This window comes from Prionailurus viverrinus, chromosome B4 (genome assembly GCF_022837055.1).
Source record: "Prionailurus viverrinus isolate Anna chromosome B4, UM_Priviv_1.0, whole genome shotgun sequence".
Taxonomy (NCBI): Eukaryota; Metazoa; Chordata; class Mammalia; order Carnivora; family Felidae; genus Prionailurus; species Prionailurus viverrinus.
This window is the reverse complement of record NC_062567.1, coordinates 11,319,303-11,335,660: the sequence shown is the minus strand read 5'-3', so window position 1 is coordinate 11,335,660 and position 16,358 is coordinate 11,319,303. Positions and strand designations below refer to the sequence as shown.

Sequence of the window (16,358 nt, the reverse complement as noted above, 5' to 3'; positions counted from 1 at the left end):
GAGATTTGAAATAGTCCTCAATTAGAAAAATATTTTCCAGAAGGAAACCAGCAGCTCATGAAAAAGCCCTGATGATCTTTTTCTACTTCAAGTGTTAAATTGTGAATACAGAGTAACTTTGTTGACGCATCATCTGAAACATATAAATTTCTTAGGGGAGTCTGGGTGGCTCAGTTAAATGACCTGACTTCAGCTCAGGTCATGATCTTTCAGTCTGTGAGTTCGAGCCCCGCGTCGGGCTCTGTGCTGACACCTCAGAGCCTGGAGCCTGCTTCAGATTCTGTGTCTCCCTCTCTCTCTGCCCCTTGCCTGCTCACGATCTGTCTGTCTCTGCCTCTCAAAAATAAATAAACATTACAAAAATTACTGAAACATTTAAATTTCTTAGAGTTAGAAACTAATATGTAGTAAAGGGCTAGTTTAGTAGTTGTTCTTTTTTTTTTTTTTAATAAAATAAATACCCTTAGTGGAGAGTAGTTATTCCTGTTCATTGTCAAAGGATCAGGAATAGAATTTTGGTAAAAATGATGCTCCAAGCCGTCTTCTGTTTGAGGTCCCTTTTTATTTAATGCTGTCTGTTTCCTGTATAACTCATTCCACTGACCTAATAATCCTGACTGTGACTTTCATCTCAAGCTACAAGGGACATGAATAGCATTCTCTAAGGTTAACAATGAAGCCATTTCAAAACTGATGAGCTGTTTACATATGTGGGAAAGAAGCATCAACTCCTGCACAGTGTCAACACGAAAACCTCTGTCATCTGCCCAACCTGAGGTTCAGAATCAGCCCTGTCCAAAGCCGGATCAAAGCTTTGCCCTAAACTCTCTTTTTTTTTCAACGTTTATTTATTTTTGGGACAGAGAGAGACAGAGCATGAACGGGGGAGGGGCAGAGAGAGAGGGAGACACAGAATTGGAAACAGGCTCCAGGCTCCGAGCCATCAGCCCAGAGCCTGACGCGGGGCTCGAACTCACGGACCGCGAGATCGTGGCCTGGCTGAAGTCGGACGCTTAACCGACTGCGCCACCCAGGCGCCCCTGCCCTAAACTCTCTTGATAGCAAAAGGATAACATAGTCCCCAAGGCCACTTGGATTAAGAACCTCGCTGGAAAAGAAAAAAAAAAATGTTGTCAAATAATTGATTAAACTTGTGTGCACCAGTTTCTTCTTAAGAAGGGTGAAACTTTAAAGTCGGCCACCATATTCAAGCTCAGTGATTCTCAGGGAAGCCCTGCTTCTAATCTTAGAAGAAACCGATCATAAGATTTTAGGGTAATAATCCATGGTGACAAAGCAATCGTCACATGTTTCTTCCGTGCTATTCTCATGTCTCAAAATATACTGTTATCAGTGGATGTCATGTTGCTCTGATAATGTGAACTAAGTGAGCCGCCTAATAAGCAAAACCAATTATAAATTGTTTCATTGATCAGTATAATGATCAGAACTGTGAAAAAAAAAAAGGGGGCAAAAGTTTCCTGCTAACTTTGAAGTGAATTTTCAAAACCACAAGAAATTTAAATACATTTAGTGAACTTCTCAAGCTGTTTTTTGTGTCCTGTGAGTATAGGATTCATGTGTTTAAAATGCTCATCTCTTTATGAGATGTGGCCTTTCTTTGAGATTCACTGATTAAAACAGAAGAAGCCCAGCTTTGAAATGCACACTTGCAGTGAACTGTGGTGAGGCTGGATGGTCTTCAGCATTTGATGGATAACCATTTTTCCAGAGGGTGAAAGACAGTGCACCACAGATGGTTACAATTGACAAGTCGGTAGTCAGGAAAACGGCAGATTTCAATGTAAAGAAAGAGTAACTAGGTTTTGAAAGCACATAATTAAAATTGCATTTCTAGCACTGTGATTAAATTAATATAAATTTAAGGTAAACATCATCATCGGACCTGGTCTTTGCATGGTCTTTGCTAACGAAATCTGCCCTTAAAGCTTCATAAAATGGAAGATTCTTGTCTGAGCACCAGCACCTGTTTTCGGAGCATCTCTGGCTGATAAAGATTCTGTTTTCGTATAGACACTATCGTAGCCCAGATGCATTAAAGCCAAAAATATGTGCTTCTTTAGACTGGGCATGAAGTATGTGGAGTTTGGTTTCATCTTTCTGTTTTGTGCTGTACCATCATTTGATGTATTCCTTGTTTGTAGCTGCACAATATTGGACCGAGTACCATCAGTGACACTCTCCTGGAGGTGGGCTGGCCATTCTCTGCCCGGGATGAATTTCTCCTCTACATTTTTCATATTCAAACTCTCGGACCTCTGCAGTGTCAAACAAATCCTGACATCAACCCACTAGATATAAAGGTAGGAGCCTGGTCCAACTAAGCTGTTCTGCTTGTTTATTAGGGTAAGGAAAAAAAAAATTAAAACTGTAGCTTTTATTTTTTAAGGCAAAATAATTGCAAGAGTAAGTTCTTTCAGTGATAATCTGTCCAGCCTTTTCTTTTTGTTTTATGGCTAAAATGCCAGACCTAACTTAAACTGTCACTCCTAGAAAACTTACATTTCTCTTGGTTCTGTTGCTCATGGCGACCTGTCATTTATTTAGTCTATTTGAATGTGTACCTTTTGCATATGGTTTGACTTGCAGCACAACCAAACCAAAATCATAAGTAGACATGTCGTGTTTTGGAGAATTCGTACCAAATGCTATTTTTGGAGTCCTTTTGGTACATTGCCAAAAGATATAAGGATCTTTGCCAAAATGGGCTTCTCCAGATGTTGCCAATAGCAAGTAGTAAAATGCGATAATTTGCCAAAGGCCATCTCAGTGCCCTGAGAACCCCCAGACTGGAAATTTCTGGACCCCATTCTTCAGTGCAGCTTATAGAGAAGCCTAGAGCAGTGTTTTTCCAATTCTTAAGCATAGCCAATCACCTGGAGGTCTGTTTAGAGGCAGGGCCTGAGGGGGGCCTGAAACTCTGCCCCTCTGCAACCCCCACCTGACATCCATGCTGGGAGCTCAAATGTCCAAGGAGCTCATCTCATTCACATTAAGATCCAAATCTGGCTTTAAGTTTCTTCTGGGAAGAAAAGAACATAATTAGCATCAACGCTGGAGAATATCACATTTGAATGGAGGGGGAAAAAAACGTTTGTAACCCGATGTTATCCTCAAAAGAGAACTTCGTGTTAAGAATGAACATTGTCTAGTAGCTCAGGGAGAGAGTGTCTCTGTTAGAAATGGTGCTTCATGAAATACTAACTCAACGATTTGGAACGCGGGTCTGCCTCTCCTCGAACAGGTGGCGCTGAGACGTGGCCAGTTATGAAAGGCTTTCTTCTTCAACCCAACGTGCCTTCTATTCCAAGAGAGGAAGAGTAAAAGGGGTTCAGTATTAAAGGATTTATAGGGCAAAAAGTCTCCTTCTTCAAGGGGAAATAATAAATAAGGCCACTTGTATTCCACAAAATTATTTAAAATACTGCCTCCCTGATTTTTTTTTTTTCCATTTCCTCTCTCTTGGCTCTTCATTGAGATGATTTTAATGTCTTCAAGGACAGTGGCTTACTATAAAGTAACATCTTCAAATGTTAATAATGTGTAACATCTAAGCAATTAAAGCTTTCACATTTCATGTGCTGTAGTTACTGGGTTCTCTACTTCAGTCGTGGGTGGATTCCTGGAGCACGTGATCATGGGGAAGGTTTCTAAACTCCCGAGTGTAATGTTTGGTTTATATATGACACTATTTATATATGTTTGTATATTTTATGTAACCTGTGTGATATGACCCATGTTGGTTATGAATTCTTTTTTCTTGCGATTTAACAATTATTCGCAGTGACTGGAACAATACCAATAGATAGTTTGCCTTCAGTGTTGACAGATTCGTGCACCTGCATTCCCTGCCACACAGATTTTCTTTAAAGTATAGCCTTTGATTAAAACTTTAAGGCTAGGGGGTGCCTGCGTGGCTCAGTCAGTTAAGCGTCTGACTCTTGATGTTGGCTCAGGTCATAATGTCACGCTTTGTGAGATCGAGCCCTGATTGGGGCTTGGGATCTTGGGATTCTCTCTCTCTCTCCTTCTGTCTCTCTCTCTGCTCCTTGCCCACTCAAGCATGCTCTCTCTCTCAAAATAAATAAATAAACATCTTTTAAAAACCTAAGGCTAGTAATTTTTCAAATACAACTTAATTATGCTTTTATAAAACTCTCAATTTGTGGAAATTGAATATAAGAAGATTTGATTACAGGGTGAAGGAATAGCTCCCCAAAATAACAAATGATAACAATTCATGAATTCTTAAAATTCAGAATAAGGAAAAACCTGAAGTGTTTTTAATTTCAGGTACTCCAAGTACCTTTACTTATATGTAGCATGTATAACCCGGACAGTCTAAAAGGGATTTTATCAGTGAATAGATTTTAAAAATTAATTATCAGTAAATTTTATATTAGCAGCTATCAAAAACTGAGAGTACCTGAAAGTTATTTTCTGCTTAAGATATTAAATAATTTCTTGGTGAAGTTGCTATAAACTTACTTGGCAATTTATTTCTTCCTAGATAATACAGAGCCAAGCATTCTTTTCTCTGTCTTAAATATGAATTGAAATTAGTAAAGAACAAATTATTTATTAGATCTAGAATAGGTGTGGGAAACTTTTTTAACTTAGGTATCAATTTCAGATCCTTACATCAAAGTTAATTGCTATATTTTTAATATAGATATTTTATTTTTTTTTTAATTTTTTTTCAACATTTATTTATTTTTGGGACAGAGAGAGACAGAGCATGAACGGGGGAGGGGCAGAGAGAGAGGGAGACACAGAATCGGAAACAGGCTCCAGGATCTGAGCCATCAGCCCAGAGCCTGACGCGGGGCTCGAACTCACGGGCCGCGAGATCGTGACCTGGCTGAAGTCGGACGCTTAACTGACTGCGCCACCCAGGTGCCCCATAATATAGATATTTTAAAGTAAATATACTTTTTTTAACTTAGTTCTTTAGGAAGCAGAGAAAGAGTGGGTGTAGCAAAAGGAACAGGCAGTCAAAATACATTCATCTAGGCAAAAATTAAATCCTAGTAATCAATCAATCTCATTTGCCCACCAAGGTAAAATTTCTTATGATTCGGTTCTATAATTTCTTTTTTTTTTTAAGTTTATTTATTTTGAGAGAGAGAGAGAGAGAGAGAGCTTGAGCAGGGGAAGGGCAAAGACAGAGGGAGAGAGAGAATGCCAGGCAGGCTCCATGCTCAGTGCTGTGCCCAACTTGGGGCTCAATCTCAGGAACCGTGAGATCATGGCCTGAGCTAAAATCAAGAATAGGCTGCTTGGGGCACCTGGGTAGCTCAGTCGGTTGAGCATCCGACTTTGGCTCAGATCATGATCTCACAGCTCGAGAGTTCGAGCCCCGCCCCATGGGGCTCTGGGCTGACAGCTCAGAGCCTGGAGCCTGCTTCGGATTCTGTGTCTCCCTCCCTCTCTGCCCCTCCCCCACTCGTGTTCTGTCTCTATCTCTCAAAAATAAACAAACATTAAAAAAAAAAAAAGACTAGGATGCTTAACTGACTGAGCCACCCACGTGCTCCTACAATTTCTTTATAAATAGAGCAATAATTAGTGAGTGCCTCCTAAAACATCTGCATCTACGAGCAGTTCATTTTCTCTAAGTTCTTCCTGGGGATACTGTAGTCCCCACTGGATAAGCCACCACAATATCCCAGGCCAGCCACAGGTCTGTCAGAGGGAAAGCTCCCACAGCAACTTTCTCAAGTATCCTCTGGACGGTTTTCAAGTTCCCCACCATGTTTGCCTCTCCAACCATTCAACTGATTTCCCCGCAGCAAAGTCCCTTTCTCTCGGGGTCACAAACGCCTTTTTGTCCACTTCCCCCTTCTGTATATATTCTCATTTTTCCAACTTAACTACTGAAAGTAGCTCCCTTCTTCATTGCCTCTTTGCAGCTCCCACAAATGTCTCAGGAAATGTGCTGATAATAAAGAGACTGTCCAGATTTCCTTAGAAGCATTTTCTAGGCCATCCGCTCCAAGTACCTACCACCACCAACTCTAAAACCTTTGCAATTCCCCAGATATCCCCTGCAGACGCTCTACAACATTTCAAAATAATTTCTCCTTTCTGCTTAATTAAATCTTATAGCATTTAATATAACTAATGTATTTAACACAATATGGCTTCTTTCTGCTTTTAAAAAAAAAAATTACTCCTATAGCAACCTCCTGGCTTTTTTATTGAAAATACATAGTTTTACTCATCAAAGCCATATTGTAGATAAAGTAAGGGTTTTTTTGTGGGCTGGCCTGAAAACTGAACCACCATTTAAAAGATTGCTTCTAAAGAGAAATGCATTCTGAGTGCCAAACACCTAGTCTAAAATCATCTGAAATATAACCCATCTGTAAATTGAACACGCATTCCAAATGTGAGTCTCCTCACATAAACCTCAAAGTCTGATAAGGTCTGAACAGAATTCAGTCTTCCAAACAGTGACCGGTACAGTTTCATTATCCCACCAAGTGGCCCAAATGTCCCCAAAGTTTGAAGAGCAGTCTGCCTTTGAAAGTCACCACCACGATCATGGGAGACAAGGGGCAGAAGTTCTCGCCCAAATACAGAGCATCAGTGACTAAATTTGGGGGGTGTGGAGTGCAGGCAAGGAAACACTCAAATGCCTCCAGAAGTTTGTGAGTTGTTTTTTAAATACTTGCCTCATATCAGGCTTTGTGGGGATTCGCTTAGCCTGCTTTGTTGATGCTGTTCAAACACCCAAGTGTGAAGGTAAATGAGAGTGTGTGCAGGTGATGGGGTTCAGGAAAAGTGAGTCAGCCACACAACCCAGCACAGGGGGACCAAAGGGTGGGGCAGCACCTGGGGTACATTCACTCCTGCTTTCACTTCTGCCACCCAGTGAAATGGTTGCTGTGTTTTGTTTTCTGTTCTTCCCATGATGGTTTCACTTCATCAAGTTCATCTCTCTGTCTTCTAAGAACTTAGGAGCATGAGCAGATGGCCATGAAGGTTCTGCCTCCAGGCTTCAGAGACAGGATTTTTTTTTTTTTAATTTTGTTTTAATGTTTATTTATTTATTTTTTTTTTGAGAGAGAGAGCACGAGCAGGGGAGGAGCAGAGAGAGAGGGAGACAGAATCCGAAACAGGCTCCAGGCTCCGAGCAGTCGGCACAGAGCCCGATGCGGGGCTCGAGCTCATGGACAGTGAGATCATGACCCGAGCTGAAGTCGGACGCTTAACCGACTGAGCCACCCAGGCGCCCCCAGAGACAGGATTTTAGCGCGGCAGTCTCTTCACGTTGTACCATCTGAAACATTGTGAAACATTCAACTGTCTGCAGCATTCCCAACCAATCCATTACATCTAATTCACTCCAGATCCTTCTTGAAATAAATTTTTACAGTTGGATACAGCATTTCTCAGCCATTCTAAAGGCAGTCAAAGAAGGATTTCAAACTATCCGTTACCTTATTTTGGTGAACTTTATCCTGGGGTTTGGGGAGTCCTCCAGACAAGCTATGATCTCTCGATAAGATGTAGCTGAAAAAACAAACGTTATTTAGGAACCAAAGTTGCATAAAGAGTAAAGGATGTTTTTTGAAGTTGGCGAGGTTTCATCACCAACAGCCAAGTATAAGAACTGGACAAAAGGGCTGCGCAATGTCAGACTGTACCCCGGGGAGGCGGGGGGCACGCGAGGTGCCGGAATTCAACCTGCACGGAGATCAGGGCACCACGTTCTGGGCCCCAGCGCAAGAAAGAAGCCGGAGGCACAAACGATGGGACAGAGGCTGGGCTAGGGTGACGGCAACAAGAGAGAAAGCCACTGTTGCCCAAAGCACGGACCTTGGAGCCTGGAAGGCAGAAGGTTACAACTGTCTGGAACCAGATCCTTCTCACAGGAAGCCCGAATTACAACCAGATAGTACAAACGTGGACACAGAAACACAGAGGCTGTTTGCCAAGGATTAGAGCTCTACAACTAGTTGTTGGTTTTTCTATTTCTTTTTTTTTTTTTAATCGGTGAGCACACAGACTGTGGCTTGGCTTGGCAAATTTGCAGTTGTGTCTTACACTTAAGAGAATTTTTTCCTTCATTACTGCCTCCATTTACTTACTGCTTCTTATTAATTCAGAATGCAGGAACACTGGTTACAGCTCCCAACCCACTTGTGTTCTCTCCTCTCTCTCTCATGTTCCCCTTGATACAATTATTTCATTCACTTTTTTAAAATTTTTTGAATGTTTATTTTTTTTGAGAGAGAGAGATTGAGCAGGGCAGGGGCAGAGGAGAAAGGGAGACAGAGGATCAGAAGTGGGCTCTGAGCTGTCAGCACAGAGCCTGATGTGAGGTTCAGACTCACAAATATGAGATCATGACCTGAGCCAAAGTCGGACACTTAACCAACTGAGCCACCCAGGTGCCCCACCTTTTCTTTTTAACAGTGCCTATAGGTCCGATTTTCAGCCACCAAAGGGAATACACTCTCCAGGGTCAATTTCTCTTTGCCTTATCTTTTCTCTCTCTTTTTCAAATGCTTACTTACTTTTGAGAGAGCACAAGTGGGGGAGGGACAGAGAGAGGGGGACAGAGGATCCAAAACTGGCTCTGCACTAACAGGCTGACAGCAGTGAGCCTGACGCGGGGCTGGAACTCACGAACGGCAAGATCAAGACGTGAGCCGAGGTCAGATGCTCAACCGACCAAGCCACCCAGGTGCCCCTGCCTTATCTTCTCTTTAAGATGGTCCTCAGGTCCTCCTGTAAATTTTAAAATGCAAAAACATGTCCCACAACTAAGAAAAGCTTCAAAATCGCCAATGGAATGAATTGATTCTTTTAGTCATTCTTCGCATGAACTTTTCAGAATGTTTTAAAAAAAAAAGTGGATTTTTTTTCCTCTCCTGACAAATACTTAACATTTATGTCTTAAGGAAAATTACATGGTAGACTGACCTCCATGGTCTGTCCCTACTTCGACTTAATTGTAGACGAAGAGTTATATGAAAGAAAGTCCACCATCTTTTGTGAACTAGGACTACCTGAGGTGCAAAGACAAATCACAAACAAGAAGACGAGAGCATGCGTTGTGTTTGTTTGGGTTCAAAGAGCCCTTAATCTTACCTCACCCAACTGTGTTCTTCAAAAGCTGCATTTCCAGCTGTCTTGCGCAATCCAGCTATCCAGTATCCCTTTAATTCATAAATTTAAACGTAGCCCAGAGTGAAAAGCTTGGTGAAGAGTCATGAAAATAGAAAACTCCTGTTGGAGTCAAAATCTGAGTAGCAGCTGGGGGGAAAGAACCGTATTTACTAACAATCATTTCCTTATTACAGAAAGGAGCAATTTTCACATTTGTTCTGAAGAAGATACTTGAGTGTTTGCCACCAGCTGCTCGGAGCACTTAGCAAATTGTATTCTGCACCGAACGTCTGCCTAACAGGGGTGCTAAGAGGCCCTCACCGCTAAGGATTTCAGATTAAGGAAACACATGACCTGTGGCTTCACAATCGATTGTGAAACAGGCTCCAAAAGTTCATCTAGAAAATAGGCTGTACCTGTTGTTTACAACAGGTTTCTTGGATAACTTCTCCCTTGTTTTTTTTGTTTTTTTGTTTGGTTTTGGTTCGTTTTGTGTTTTGGGTTTTTGTTTTGTATCTTGAAACAATTTCTGGAATGCCACTTCAGAACACTGGTTTGGAAGTCACTGGAAGACATTCTCAGTGTGGTGTTTAGGAGGGACATTCCTCTATCTGTAAAACAATATCGCTAAAAGAAAGAAGCACGTTTTACCAGCCCCTGCTGTGGGTCTCGTTCATTCTCTGGCTCAGAGTAAGTCCTGTGTTTTGCTGAGAGACCACTCCTAAGTATTTGTAAGTGATGACGCACCAGGGGCCACCACAAACGTGTTATTTATCTGTGCACAAGCTGCATCTGATGCAACCACACAGGAAGCTGAAGAGTTTTCTTCTCTATGGGCTATTATTTTACTGCTACTGCGACCGCTACAGGAATAATACACAGCGCGATATTAATTGTAGTCACTATGCTCTACATTCCACCCCTAGGACTTGTTTATTTTATAACTGCGAGTTTGTACTTTTTGACCACTTTCACCCATTTCACCCCCCTCCCCAGTCCCCCAACTGTGCAATCACCAACCTGTTTTCTGTATCTATGAGTTAGAGGTTTAGTTTGGGTTTGGGGGGATTTGGGGTGGTCTTTTTTTTTTTTTTTTTTAGATTCCACATGATATTTATCTTTCTTTGTCTTAGTTCACTTAACATAATGCCCGTGAGGTCATCCATGTTTTCGCAAATGGCAAGATTTTCTTCTTTTTTTTAATGTTTGGCTAATATTTGTGTGTGTGTGTGTGTGTGTGTGTGTGTGTACCCCACATCTTTATTCATTCATCTGCCAATGGGCACTTAGGTTGCTTCCGTATCTTGGCTACTATAAGTAGTGCTTCAGTGACCATGGAGGTGCATAGATCTTTTCAAGCTCGTGTTTTCCCTTTCTTCGGATGAATACCCAGAGGGGAACTGCTAGATGATGTGTCCATAATTTCTTATGTGACAAACTTAATGACTCCTTTTAGTCCTAATTCTTTACTTGGCTGCAGGATTGGACATCCTCAGTCACTCTTTATTTTTGCAGCTTCCTTTTCCTTGGGCTTCCCTAGATCCATACTTTCTTGGATTGTCTCTTACATCCAATTTCCTCCCTGGATCTTCTTCCTCGCCCTGTTTCCTGGTATTTCCTTCGGTGTTATATGTAACCCTATCCTTATTATTTTACATCTTCTCATTGGGCAACTCATCAGCAGTTACCATACAGCTTGATGGGTACTGATGGGGGAGTGGAGCCATCATGTGGGATATCAAACAGGGGCTCGGGAATCAGCCTGGTGCACATCAGGAGTGGACGGAGGTTCTGTGCATCCTGTGCAAAGCAGGACGTGAAGGGCTCTTGGTTAAGAAGTGAGGCTGGAGAAGTAGGCTATGCATGGCATACTAAGGAGTCTGGACTCTACCTGTTTATCCACTAGATTTTTCTAGGTTCTTACGACACACTGAGCACTCTCATTTCATCTTTTGTGGTGCATCCTACATCTGCAATAGAAGAGTATCTTTTTTCATCCCATAGAAATAAGCATACTATTATTTTTCCTGGGACTAGAAAGGAAAACATGTGTTTGGGGAACCTAGGGAGACAGAAAATTAAGGTTCTATATTCAGTTGGTTTAAAATGAAGAGTTTTAATAGGATATTGTGTGAGATTTATTGGAACTTTAAAAATATTTATTCTTTAAAAAAAAAAATTTATTCAGCTATCAGATGTACCCAGAATGGAGCCTCAGATAAAAATCATAAGTTCTAGAACACTCACAAAACAAACTCAGGGCTAAAAACAAGCTCCCTCACAGCACAGTGTTCATCTGGCATGCTTTGGAAAAGTCGTTTTTATTAGAACACAATTCACTCCTGAGGGAGAATGTTTTACAACTCTAGGAGTGTGGGGCTCAGACATGCCAAAGTTGGGTCCCTGACCGCATCACGCTGTTTCCCTATGGCCATCGCCTCACATTCCTGCCACCTCAGGATCCGTCTCACCACACAGAAGGTTCCTGAGTTTCACCAGCCCCAATATGCAACGAGATTAAAGTAACAAGTAAATGACTCCTGCTTGAAAAGTCACTCCCTTATGGGGAAATCACTTCTGCTAAAATCGGACCCTTACGAGATAAATTTTCCAGGAATGCATTCCCCATCCTTCAGGAGTTCCTATCGTTGGAGAATGGGAAGCCTTGGTCCTTGTCAGAGCAGTTCATTTTGCTGTTGAACATGCTGCTGGTAAATCAGGACAGGTCTGACTTCTCATGTGACTCATGGCCAGTTGAGGGGGAAAAATGCCTCAAGTTCAAGGCTGATGGAAAGGAGGCAAGCATTTATGCGACTGACATGCCATCTCTTGCTTTCTCTTTGCAGCCCGCCACCCCCCCAGAGGACACCCCCGAGCTGAGCGCCTTTCTACGGAACTCGACCATCCCTCATCTTGTCAGGAAGAGAGACGTGCGTGTGCCAGAGCCCCATAGACAGAGCCCCGCAAAAATCCTCGTGAGTTGTCTCAGTGCACGCACATGGGAGAGGAAAGGGTGGATAGGACAGAACTCCCAAACACAGATGGTTTTAACTTCAACTATAGTTTCTCCTTGTCAGTCAGTGCTCAGGTAGGCCCACCATGTCTTGGCCCTACACAAAGTGAGCCATGAAAGCGACGTTTCCATGGGGACAAAGGAGTATTTGCATTATAGTGTTTTCACTCTTCTCCAGCTGCCATGCAGACCATGTTAGAGAAATAATGATGAGAACGTAAACCGTGGCGGGGAATGCATTTGCAGAACACAAAGCTCTCTCTGTGAGCCTGCCCCCAGACACTGAGCACAAGAGTGCGAAAGAAGCTGTGGGCAGCGGGTCCTGGGAGGTCAGACGTGCCCCTACATCTCACGCTCCTCTGCTCGTCCAGAAGAGATGAGAAGGGGGCCTTCTGATTTCCTGGGCCAAAATCCTACAGAGTCTTAGCACTGGGGGATGTCAGAGGTCCGTCCTGAGCTTAGTCAGCCCTTTGCAAAACTGAAAGAGTGCTCAAGAGTCAGTAGTTTCTGTTCAGTTCTCTCACTCCTTCCAAGGTCAATGTTAATACCACCAACCTCTACGCTTAAAAGAGGCTAAAATGTGGGACACCTGGGTGGCTCAGTCAGTTCAGCGTCTGACTCTTGATTTTGGCTCAGGTCATGATCTCGCAGTTTTAAGTTCGAGCCCTGTGTCAGGCTCTGTGCTGACAGCACGGAGCCTACTTGGGGTTCTCTCTCTCCCCTCTCTCTTTGCCCCTCCCCTGCCCTTGTGCTCTCTCTCTCTCTCACTCTCTTTCTCTCTCAAAATAAGTAAAAACATTTTTTAAAAAGGCTAAAAAATTTTTTAATGTTTGTCTTGAACATGTTCTAACATTCATAAAAAGTTTCAAATGCAGAGATGGACAGAAAAATACAACAAGCAAGTCTGACTTATTCAGTTAAACTGAAATCAAGGGAAGAATGTTTATTATAATAGAAGTACCTGAAGTAACCTGGCCAAAAGTCATTGGCAGATTTTTTTTCAAGTCTTCAAAATTTTTAAGTCATATATATATATTTATATATATACACACACACACACACACACACACACACACACGTATATATACAGTGTGTGTGTGTGTATATATATATATTTTTTTTTTTTTTTTGAGCAACAGAGAGAGAAAACACAAGTGGGGGAGGTGCAGGGAGAGAGGGGAACAGAGGATCTGAAGCGTGCTCCCCTCTGACAGGCTGACAGCAGACAGCCCGACGTGGGGCTCAAACTCAGGAACCCTGAGGTCATGACCTGGGCTGAGGTCAGATGCTCAACCGACTGAGCCACCCAGGTGCCCCCGAGTCCCTATAAATTTTTATGGCATGGTCATGTTTTTCAAAACCCGAGAGTAGGGAAATTGATATGCTCTTCAGCTTAGGATAAAATAATACAATTTTGCATATTATTATTTTAGGGAACCTTCCAGGAGGGACAAAAGAACAGAAAACAATGATTTAAGTCCTGGGGATGTGACATACAGAATGGTGGCTACAGCTAATAATATTGCACTGCATACTGGACACTTGCTAAGAGAGGAGATCTTCCAAGTTATCATTAAAAAAACTGTAACTATCTGTGAGGATGGATATTAACTAGACTTATTGTGGCAATCATTTCACAATATATACAAATACCAAATCATTTTGTTGTACGCCTGAAACTAATACATTATGTGTATTATACCTCAATAAAATTAATCAATTATACCTCAATAAAAAATTTTATAATTTAATTTTTAAAAAAGAAAAACAATGATTGGCATCTACAGAGTTCTCTAATTTGCAGTACCAATGCAAACGCCCTCTGGAGAACCAGTGCCCAGACCTATATGGGAACCAACAATTTAGAAAAATCAACTTCCATTATAGTGTATGTCTCATGAGTTCACAGAGGCAGTAGGGATCAGTAACTAAAATTCTCTTGAAAATTATATGCACTTCTGTTGTAGGGTTAGGTTTTCTCCCCCCCTCCTGTTCTTTCTCATTAAGGATTTTTAAGGCAAGATGATTTTTAATTTCTGAATATCATAGAAACTTATTACTTGCAGATGACAGCAAGGCAGTTTTTGATTTCCATGTCTGACCTTATGAACTCATGCTTTATTCTCTTTCTCTCTTATTGGTTTGAAAATTGCAAATCCTCTGCCTCCCCATGTCCTCAAGTCAAAACAGTCCTGGATAGAAAGTGATTATACAAAGTTTATTCTAAAATCAAAAGTTAAATAAGACCTCCTATGGTTTTTGTTTAGTTAAAAACAACTTACTGAATCCCATTTCTGATTAGGAATTTGAAAGTGCAAAATGCCAACATCCTGTGTTGGGATCATAATTTCCACTTTGCATAGGAAAAATTTGTATCCGTTAGCACTGAAATATAATTTCTCCTCCGCCTAAGAATGTCCTTGCCTTTCTCATCCTGGGCCCCTGCTGCTCTTGTAGTGACCACCCCATCTCTTCATCTCCAGGCTTTCTTCTTGTCCTTTCCCTACTCAGCTTACAGAAACCTTATCTTTCAAACCTTCTTCTGCATAGGACACTATTAACCGCTTCCTGCAACAGTTGCATCCCTTGGCCTCCCCCAAAAACCTTCTCCCCTGGTTCTCTTCTAGCCTGTTGGCCTGCGTCGTCTTAGAATTGTTCTTGGGCTTCTTATCCGCCCCTGTACCTCTGCATTCCATCCTTGGGCCCCACCCCTCCCCCACCAACTTCACTCTTTAAGAGAAATGTTTTGCAAGATCTTAACTCCAGCCATACCCACGTGCCTCCTGCCATCTTAGCCATCCCTGCTGCACTCTGGACCCGAGGGGTGCAGCGTATATGTTCATCTGGATGTCTAATAGCCACGCCAGTCCCAACATGTCCAAAACCCTGTCTCCATGATCCCCAGAATGTGCTTCTCTAGAATTCCCAATCTCAGTAATGCCGGTGCCCATCCACTCAGTTCCCCAAGCCAAAAGGGCTCCCCCCACCATCCTCCCTCTTCTTCATCAAGATCTCCAATTTGTCACCAACTATCCCGTTCTGCTTCCCGAGCTGCCCTTAACTTTGTCTTCCTCTCTCCATCCCCATAGCATTGGTTCAGAGCCTCCTTGCCTCCCACTTGGACTCTTGCAACAAGCCCTTATCACCCTCCTTGCTTCCTGCTCTCCTCCCGCCATTCTTGCCTCACATACCACCTGCCCCTAAAACACACACCCAATCATAACTCTTGCTTAAATGGGATCTTCTGAATACAATTCCTTGGCTCAAATAGGAAAATTCTTTACCACCTAGACTTTCTCTCATTCCTATCTCATTTCCACCTGTCCACCCTGCCCCAAATACCCTTCTCTCCTCTTTTCTGAACGCGCACTGGTCTTGTCCTCATCTGCCTAGCTCACTCTTTCTCACCCTTCAAGGTTCATTCTGAGCACCACCGTCTCCAGAATCCTCCAACAGAGCTAGCTCACCAGGATCAACAGCTCCAGGGATTTATAAGAATCACCTCCTTCCCACTCCCCTCCTCTGCCTCCAGAGGGTGGGATTGGAGATACACAGCTTGTCAGTAATGGAGTGCAGGTAAACATGCAGGTCCTCACAGGTGACAGGGACTGCAGGGACTGCAGGACTCCTGCTCCTGCTGGAGGCACAAAACCCCACACACCTCAGCACCCAGCCCAAGTAGAACAAAAATCCCAGCCACCTCAATTTGGAAATAGCATGTAGAAATTTGGCCTTAAAAAAAAAAAAAAGAAAAAAAAAGAAATTTGGCCTTCCCAGAATTTACCAGATACACATTACTGACTGCTTTGCTTTTAGAGAATTCTGAGATTCTTGAAAAAGATTTTCATGGCAACATGTACCTCTGTGGCTTATCCATTACTTAAAGTGAAATGCCTCCGTTAAATCCTGCACATAATGTCCAATAAACTGATGTTTATTGAGCATCTATAGGCCAGTGCCCAGTGCCTGAGACATGAGAAATAAATAGAGTATAGCCTATGCATTAAATTAAAATCAGCGAGGGAGTACAATTCAAAAAGTATCATCCTACACATGGGTACACAGAAAATGGAGGGGAGTTGTCCATTTATTTCCATACTGGATCCAATCAGAAAATATGATTTGACAGGTAGAATGTCATCAGTTTAATGAATACTTCCCAGAAAGATGCATCTCATATAGGAAAAGTTACCCATTATAAATT

The 16,358-nt window shown here is 42.3% G+C and overlaps 1 protein-coding gene across 1 annotated transcript in view; it reads left to right on the top strand.

The window, feature by feature from the left end:
• ITGA8 (integrin subunit alpha 8) overlaps positions 1–16,358 on the top strand; it is a 206,746-nt gene that overhangs the window by 168,055 nt on the left and 22,333 nt on the right. Inside the window, exons 26-27 of the mRNA XM_047868227.1 lie at positions 2,166–2,324; positions 11,988–12,116. Coding sequence (XP_047724183.1) covers positions 2,166–2,324; positions 11,988–12,116 — 288 coding nt within the window. The remainder of the gene's footprint in view (positions 1–2,165; positions 2,325–11,987; positions 12,117–16,358) is intronic.